General features: G+C 42.5%; 1 protein-coding gene across 1 annotated transcript in view; it reads right to left on the bottom strand.

The window, feature by feature from the left end:
• Positions 1–2407: 2407 nt before the first annotated feature.
• Positions 2408–9612, bottom strand: part of LOC147826077 (uncharacterized) — an 80973-nt gene continuing 73768 nt past the window's right edge. Inside the window, exons 5-6 of the mRNA XM_087183387.1 lie at positions 7190–7331; positions 2408–6875 (exon numbers count right to left, since the gene is read on the bottom strand). Coding sequence (XP_087039513.1) covers positions 6813–6875; positions 7190–7331 — 205 coding nt within the window. The 3' untranslated portion in view covers positions 2408–6812. The remainder of the gene's footprint in view (positions 6876–7189; positions 7332–9612) is intronic.

Genomic DNA, 9612 nt, shown 5'->3' with positions numbered 1-9612 from the left:
ACATTACAAAGAGGAGGGAGGGCATGGAGCTATGTTGGATGAGAAGTTTATACTATTGTAATCAAGTTTGTATTAAACTGAAATATATTATTATAAGTTGTTCATTCTAATCCTTAGGGAAACCACTAAAAAACCCCATAAGTAAAAGAAATGACAAGAAGATGAAAGGAATACACTAGATATTTAATACAAAGAAGTCAATAATAGAAGAATAAGAAAAGGTCATAGGACATACAGAAAACAAATGGAAAAATTGCACTTATAGACACTACCTTATCAGTACATTAAATGCAAGTGGCTTGAACACTAATCAAAAAGCAGAGATTTGGAGATGGGTTAAAGAAAAACATCATCCAACTATATACTGTCTATAAGATAAACCTTAGATTCAAAAATACAAGTAAGTTGAAAGTAAAAATATGGAAATAGATACACTATATAAATAACAAAGAAAAGAAACCTGGAGTGGTTGTCCTATTAGACAAAACAGACTTTAAGACAAAAATGGTTATTAGAGACAAAAAAGGCTATTTTATAACAATAAAAGGACAATCCTTAAAAAAGATGTAACAGTTATATGTGAACCTAATAACTGGATGTCAAAATGATGAAGTAAAAACTGGCAGAATTGTAAAGGGAAATAGACAATCTGACAGTCATAGTTGAAGGCTTTAGTAATCAATTTCAACAATGATTAGTATATCTACAAAGAAGACTGACAAAGAGATAGAAGACTTAAAAATGCTGTGTTCCAATTAGATCCACCAGACATTAATAGGACACTCCATTCAACAATAACAGAAGGTACATTCTTTTTTTTTTTTTTTCAGGTACCAGGGATCAAACTCAGGACCTTGCACTTGCCGAGGCAGGCATGGCACCACTGAGCTAAATCCCCAGCCCAAAAAGTACATTCTTATCAAGTGCCTGTGGGACATTTTCCATTTGTTAGGCCCACCAAACAAATCTCAACAAATTAAAAATATTGGAATGAGGGTATCTTCTCCAACCACAATGAAATAAAGTTAGAAATCAGTAACAGAAGGAAATTTGGGGAATTCACAAATGTGTGGAAATTCAAGAACACAGTCCTATGAGTCAAAGGAGAAATCACAAGAAAAATTAGAAAATACTTTGAAATTAATTAAAATGGAAACATCATATCAAACATAGCTAAAACAGTATGGAGAGGGAAATTTATAGTTGTCAATACTCATATTAAAAGAGAAAGATCAATAATATTCCCTTCCACCTTATGAAACTAGAAAAAAGAAGACAAACTAAACCCAAAGGAGCAGTATTAAGATGGAAATAAACTCAAAAGAGAATAGAAGAGCAAGAGAGAAAACTCAGCAAAACCAAAAATTGGTGTTTTTGTAAAGCTCAACAAAATTCACAAACCTTTAGCAAGACTAATCAAGAAAAAAAGGAGACTCAAATTACTAATTTCAGAAATGAAAGAGAAAAGAGTACTACTGACCTCTAGAAATATGAAAGGATTAAAAGGAAATACTATGAAACATTGAAGAACCCACATTAAATGGATAACTTCTTAGGAGAACACAAATTAGTGAAACTGAATTAAAAATTGACTATCTCAGTAGACTTATAACAACTAAAGAGGTCAAATTATAATAAGAAAAATTTTCACAAAGAAAAGCCTGGGACCTTATGGCTTTACTGCTAAATTCTACCAAATGTTTAAAGAAGAATTTACATAAATCCTTCACAAACCCTTCCAAAATATAGAAGAGGAAAACTTTTCACACATCATACGAAGCCAGTATTATCCCAGTACCAAGACCAAAGATATCACACAGAAACCAAATTACAATCGCTATCCCTTATGAGCATATACATAAAAGTCCTTAACAAAACACTAGCAAACCCAAATCCATCAAAATTTAAAAAGGATAATACAGTATACCAGGACCAAGTGGGATTTATCATAGGAATGCAAGATTGGTTCAACATGATAATTAATCAATGTAATATACCATATTAATAAAATAAAAGGTAAAGGCACATGATCAATAAGTATAGAAAGCATTTGACAAGAAAATATAAGACTGACAATTTCTGATGCAGTGCTTATTTTACATTTGTTGAAAGGTTTTAAAAAATACCTACTGAAGGACTTATCTTGATACAGGCGTTTATCATATATTATTCTTTTTTAGGTTTTATTCTTTTAAAAAATTTATCATATATTACTCTTATGAAAATATAAAAGGAAAATACAAGCCAAATTAATTAATTAATGTATTCCTAAACATTCATATAAAAAGTACAACTCTTCAGAAGAGTTATATATATTACACTTGATCTTAGCTAAAAGGCCAAGAAGCGATTAGAGTTATATATATTAAAGTATGTAAGAAATACTCAACATTTCTTGTTGCTTTGTTGGTTTTTCTAGTTGCTTTTTTATTAGTATACATTTTCAATATGTAATAATTACAATCATCTTAGGGAATTGGTACATGTACATATCAAATCTTAATTAATTTTACTTCCTCTTCTCCTCTTTACCCTCTTATTTCCTAGAAATACTCAAACATTAGTACCGCCCTCTTTTCTGCAATCGATAACATATTGTAGTCAGTATTTATAACTTTATTCTTCTGTACCCTGTGTCATATTTTCTCTGCTCTCAGCAAGCACTCAACTGGCTGTGCCCCTTGCCTGGTAGGATAACCCAACCCTTCATTTCTGAAGGGTCTGTTGGTACCATTAGTAGTCTTGCCTATTGTACTGGTCATCTCTTCATCACTGTAATGAAACACCTGATACAGGCTACCGGTGAAGAAAAGCAGGCGTATTTGGCTCACAGTTTTGGAGCTTTGAGGACATGCTGTTGGCATCAGCTCAATTCTGGTGAAGTCCTGTTCAGCTATGACACATCATAGGAGAGATACATGCATGTGAAAGAACATACATCACTCTGTTAGCCAGCTTTCCTGTTGCTGGAACAAAATCCCCAATACTCACAACTTACAGGAAGAGAGGTTTATTTTGGCTCACAGTTTTAAGGGTTCAGTCCACAGGCAACTGGCTCCAAGGCAGAAATGGCATGGTGGAAGGCTGGGGATTTAGCTCAGTGGTTCCCCCGCCTGCCTTGCAAGTGCAAGGTCCCAAGTTCGATCTCCAGTACCAGGAAGAAAGAAAAAAGAAATGGCATGGTGGAAGGTCACAGTAGAGGAAATCTGCTCACCTCATGGCAACCAGGAAGCAGAGAGAGAAGGAAGAGCCAAGGACGAGAATACGCACTTCCATGCCCCACCCCAGTGACCCACCACCTCCAACCAGGACCCACCCACAAACACAAGACTTTTGGGAGACATTTAAAATACTAAACCATAACAGTTACCAAACTGGAAGGCAGAAGAGGGACCAGGGTCTCAGAGCACTTTCTGAGGACACATCCCCACTGCCCTAAAGACCTCTCACCGAGCCCTGCAAATTAAAGCTTCCACCTCCCAATACCACCACCTAAGACCAAGCTTCTAATCATAGTGGAGCACTAGGGAATACAATTCATCCATATCTAAATCATGGAATCTGTATTGGGATATTTTTGTTCTCCACTAACCTTTATTTCAGGACATGAAGCTAATAAGAAATATCGCCCAAATATTTCCTATATTCCAGACATACTTCTCCTGTACCCACTGTAGGGACCCAAACTTATGATTGATTCCAGGATAAATTGATCCAACTAGTATGGTTCTTTGGCATGAGAAGCTCGATGTGACCAAGTGGAAGACTCAGCTTCTGATTTCATGGGACCACAGCTATGCCCAATAGTTGGAGCATTCCTTCTTTTGGAACCAAGACCTCTAAGTCAGCATAGTTCACAGTGTTAGAGACATGAAGCAAAAACTTTATTGGTGGACCATTGGAGTAATAATGAGAGGAGCCACTCCCATTTCCACCCTTTGATTCCAGGACCTTGAATCCTGCTTATGGAATGAATGACACTATTTACTAGTCACAGTGATTTTTTGGTTTTTGTTTTTTATGGTGTTTTTTTTTCTTTTTTTGAGAAAAAGTCTCATTCTAATTCAGGCTGCCCTTGAACTCACTATGTAACCCACGCTGGCCTCAAACTCACTGCTGTCCTCCTACCTTAGCCTCTCAAGTGCTAGAATTATAGGCATGCACCACCACACCCTGCTTAGTCACAATGATTTGGAACATACACCATGTCCGGGAAGACTACCTTAGCTCTACAAGGTTTTGCTACTCTTCTGGTGTCATAATCGGGTCTTTAAAAACCCATTTCATTGTTTTATCAGGCCAGCTTCTACAGGGAAGTGGGAAATGTGCTAAGACCAGTGAATTCCATGAACCATGAACTTTCTGTCACACTTCTTCATTAATTGTAAAATGTGTGAAAACCTCTGTAGAATTCCACGGCCATGGACAAGGCTGTGGATACAGGTGGTTTTGAAAGAAGCACTGAGATTAGGAAAAACAAAGGACACCAGAGCATCTATTCCAGTGAGAACCAAGTGCTGCCCCTTCTGTGTTGGAACTGGTCCACTATAACCATCCTGCCACCTCACAGCTGGCTGTGCCCTAAGGAATGGTGTCACTCAGGGGCCCAGTTTTGCTCTCTGCTGTTGCCAGGGTGGGCACTCAGCAGTGACTGCAGCCAGATCAGCTTCAGTGAGTGGAAGTCCATGTTGCTGAGGTTCCATCCCTGCCACCATGGCTACTACACTCATAATCCCATTGAGCAAGGACAGGAGCAACTGGGGAAAGAGGTTGACTGGGATCCAGGGAATGGGTCATCTTGTCCATCTGATTATTAAGATTCTTCTCTGCTAAGGTTATCTTTTTTCAAAAATCAACTTATTTAAGAAATCAACTTATTCAAAATCTTCCCTCCCTGGGCAATGCCAGGAAGTCAGCTCTTGTGGACAGAGCCAGAGATAATTGGTCCACTGGCCTGTGTGGGTATGGAGAGGGTAGAGAGAAGAAGGCTGGGCCTTCTGGGGACCAGGACGGAGTCTCTTGGCCAGGTTTATGTGTCAAAGCAAAGTAGATGAGGTCTTCCTTGCTTGAGGTGAGGTCTCATGCACCTTGGCCTTGCTCTGGGATTTCTGGGCTGCTCAGAAGCTAAGCAACACCAGTCCCCCTTTAATGACATGGGCAGTAAGGCAAACAATGGAGAAGTCATAAAGTGCAAAGTATAGGGCCCAAGCAAGGTAGACAGAACAGCAAGAGACAGAGAACTCAGCACCAACAGGATAGAGGTCCAGCGTCTCCACAGGCGACCTGACAACAGCTGTAGTTGGCTCAAGTCCTCATCCCAGCATGGGCTCCGCCAGCCCAAAGCCCCAGCCCTACCTGGAGAACAGCTGATGGCCGTCATCACATCATAGAACACACAGTGATGCCAGTCCCACGTGCAGCACACAAAAACAGAATGCTCGGCCTAAGAAGCCAAGCACAAGCAACACCCATCTGGGGCTCCTCCAGCTGATGCCTGTGACTCCAGGTCCCGCTCGAGAACACCCAGTTGCTCTTTGATGAGCATTTATATGGAACACAAATATCTTCATACTGCATGGCAATTCAGAGAGTTGGATCCACACATGTCTTTCCCAGACTCTTTGTCACCAATGTTCCAAAAGTTCTTTCCAAGTCCCTGACTATGCAACAAAACCATTAGCCACTTCCTGCAATTGGTTTTTATTCATCACCAGCTCCATGGTAGGTCTGTACCTCTTGCCATCTCTCTTTCTAGGCAAAATGCACAATGAGAGGCACTGCTCCCTGCTAGGAGGCTCTCCCTTCCTGCTGCTCTTCAGATCCCCCCAGAGTTCTGCCTGAGCACCTCAGAGGTCCACCTGCAGGTGGTTCCAGTGGGTCATGCCCAACCATTTATTTTTATTTTTATATTTGTTGTTGTTGTTGTTATTGTTGCCATTTGAGACAGGGTCTCGCTATGCAGTTCAGGCTGGCCTTGAACTCACTATGTAGCCCAGGCTGGCCTCAAACTTGCAGCGATCCTTCTGCTGGGATTACAGGGATGTGCCACCATGCCGAGATAATAACCATTTATTTTTTAGTCTAAATGGTTTTAGTCCCAGTTACCTGGACAACAGGGAACGCCTTATGAGTGTATTGGTGAGGATTGTAAGGGGAAAAAGGAGGAGCCACTCGTTCATCCAACTAATCTGCCCTTGGAGGGCTACTCAAGTCCTGGTATGAACCACTTCTGCCTGATGACCAGTGATGTGATGAGATGATGTGGCTAACTACAGAGATGTCTCAGGGCCCTTTAGGCCTACAGTGAGATACACAACCGTATTCATTACATTTTTATAATCCCCTCCTCTAACTGGTAGACCATTGTGTCCTTTTGGCTCTCTAAACATACAGTGTTCCCCCCAGATCTGGTTCTTTTCCTTTCCCCTATAAATGGCTACTAGTCCCTTTAGGAAAGACCAGGAAGAAGAGTTACAGTGCATTAAAAAAGAGTTACAAAACTCATATTTTGGAAGTAGAGCATTCCTTCCTCAAGAGCCTCCCCATCATTCAAAAAGTCTGGGGTCTATGAATTGGCCCAAGTTGGCACTGGTTTAAAGAATATTGAATATACCACTCAAACTGTTGTTTAAACAATTGTTTAATATATTGTTTAATAAATCCAGCACCTTTGCTTATACATTCATATCAACAAATTCATCTAGATCCAGCATTATCTTCCTTCCACCATGGTCTGACACCATTAGCATCCATTACTGTGTTGATAAAGTTGGAGACATCTTGCATTTCTTTGTGGTGGGTACAATGCCACTTCACGAGTCACACTTTGTACCTGGTCCCCTGAAGCTTGCTAGGTCTTGAGTCTGGCTATATATCTAGAAGTCAGGAGAGATGGGGGGTGTTGGTAGGTCTTAAGGAAGATCACCATTCCCTTGCAAGAATGTCACCTGAGGAAAGGTCATTAGAGATTATCCAGGCAGGGAGGGAACCTCCTCAGGAGAGAAAGGGATGCTTTCAAGGCAAAAAGCTTGGCAGGGTTGGGCGTTCAAGTTTCTCAACTTCATCAGAATCTGCTTACATGCTCCCATCCCAAGTTTTGGGGTCTTGCTCCTTCTCAATCCATGTAACCCCAACTTTAACATGAGACCCTCCAAGTTTGTAAATCCCACTGGCAAGGTAATTGAACTACCTGCAGGATTAGATTTTGGGTTTGGTTTTCAGAACTCTCAATCTGCAGCTCCAGGAATCTGATTGGTTCAGCTTGGATCCTGTGTTCACATCTGGTCCAGTCAGCTCTATCTGTGGGGCACAGGTCACGTGGTAAATTGTGCCTGGGGATCAAGAGGCAGTTCTCAGAGAAGGGAGTTGGTTCATAGCCCTCAACTGGTACTATGTGGCATCGAGAATCTTGGAGGGTTGCTTGTTAATAAGGCAAGATACCTGCTCACAAGTAGAGGTTGGGTCCATAAGAGGAGCTCACATTCCATTCTTGGGTGCCAGGGTGCCAGGAGACAGAGGGGAAAGGGAAATCCTTGTCATCTACTAAGTAGATTATCCTACATGCCAGGCACTGCATCAGTCTTTGGACTAACACAAGAGCAGCTCTTGTGGAGTTGGCAAAGGAGAAAGTTTTAGCAGTTGGGGCCTGGCGCCCAAAGAAAGAAGGGACACAGAAGGAGATCAAGTCTGGTGGCATCCAGGAGACAAGTCACCTTGCACCTTAACAGGCCCAATGGTCACCTGGGTGGGCTCATCCAGGCCACCTTGGCACCTGCCTCATTCCCTAGGAAGCTCTTGTGCCTTCAGAAAAAAATGTCCTGAACATTACCCATTGCCACGCTAGGAAAATCTTCTGTTCTTTAAGGGGATGTTGATCAGGTATGGTCACAAGAGAGGACAGGGAAAGTTCCAGCAAACAAAGTTTATTATTCTTTCAGGTCCTGGAGAGACAGTCACTGCATACTGAGGGGAGGTAGGCACAGGGGGACAGCTCCAAGGACCCATGCATGGGTCAGTGTTTTTATGGGGATCAAGGGGAAGTGCGTGAGAAAAGGCCCAGGGGATTTCAGTACATTTGGATGCCACTGGGGGAGGCCAGCAAGGGGAGGTGGTGGCTGGAACCCACTTAGCACACTGGTGCAACTAGTCACTTTGGCAGGGTGCTCACGGTCTCTCTGTGGGGATGTTGAGACACTGGAGGTGGGGGGGGGCGGGGGGGAAACAGGAGGAAGAGTCTGGCAGAACGCACAGGAAAGGGAGAGGCAGGAAGGCACTGAACGGTCCCAGGGCTCACAGAACGCACCAGGGCGTTCTCCCCCTCTCGCTCCCCTGCCCTCTGCTTTCCTTTCTTCCTTTCTTCCTTTCTTCCTCCCTGCTCTCCTCTCCAGGAGAGATGAAAAGGCTGGGCAGTCTGTGGCTCAGTGGTTAGCTGTTATATATTACTGGTCACATATTTTACAGTCGGCAGCATGAAAAAAGGGCATAAAATTGCAATTAAATGTCTGAACTGTTGCTATTTTGGAAATTAAAACAGCCTACATTATTCTCGCTGCAACTCCGATTACTGACTCAGGGCTGAGGAGCAGTTATTCCCACCACTTTAACTGACTTCTTTCCCATAAAAACCCGTTGTTAATGGGTCCCCAGGGACCTCTGAAAATAACAAGATCTGTAATAAAGAAATTAATAACATGCAGAGCAGGCCACAGCTAAAAAGCTTTTTAGAATACATTAACGGTTCTGTTCTGAATGAGGAATATTTGCACCCAAATTCCTCCCTCTGTTTGATGGCTTGTTGGGGGGGGGTTCTCGTCTGCAGCGGCAGCGGGAGTTGTCCCAGGTGGGGGAGGGCCCGGCCACCCCTGGTGTCAGGGTCCCCAACTCTGTCCTGTCCCTGCTTCTTCTGTCCTCCTGCTGTGTCTCTCCCTTGTCCTCCACTACCACTTCTGCCTGTCACCAACCACCCTCTCCCTGCGGCTCAGTCACTTTCTGTTCCCATCTGCTCCATTCCTTTTCATTGACTTTCTCCTCATTTCTCATTGTCTTCCTCCAACTTCCTCATAATTTCCTGGCTTCTCTCTTCATTCCACATTCTATCCCTTTCTCTCTGTCTCCACTTAAATGCTTCTCAATGGCTTCCTACGTTTCTCTGTCATCTTCATCTGCACACACCTATTCAGTCACACATTGGTCAACCAGGGGACCCCTTGGCAGACATGTGTCACTGTGTGAACAGAGTGCACTTACCCAAACTGAGACCCTTGGACATCATGTGGCAATTTAATCTTCTGGGGTTATTGTTTATAGGCGGTCTGATGTTTGACCAAAACATCACTGTGGTACATGACTGTATATGTGTGTATGCATACACATGCATGTAAATTTGTATGTGCATACCACACACACACACACACACACACACACACAGAATCGTTAGCGCTCTCTCAGTCGCCTTCCTCCTACATCTTTTTTTCCCCTCCTACTCTGTCCATCTGTCCCCATCTCTCCTTGGCATTTTTCTTCCCTATCCCATGTCCCTGTCCTATATCTGCTCTCAAAGCACTACACATTCTCTACAAGAATTCAAAGCCCTTGCCCTTTTGCTCATCTAAG

This window comes from Heterocephalus glaber, unplaced genomic scaffold (genome assembly GCF_053883595.1).
Source record: "Heterocephalus glaber isolate CG9 unplaced genomic scaffold, H.glaber_assembly_v1.0 deba00001479, whole genome shotgun sequence".
Taxonomy (NCBI): Eukaryota; Metazoa; Chordata; class Mammalia; order Rodentia; family Bathyergidae; genus Heterocephalus; species Heterocephalus glaber.
Note: the sequence above shows the minus strand (reverse complement) of the source record. Positions and strands in the feature narration are given on the sequence as shown.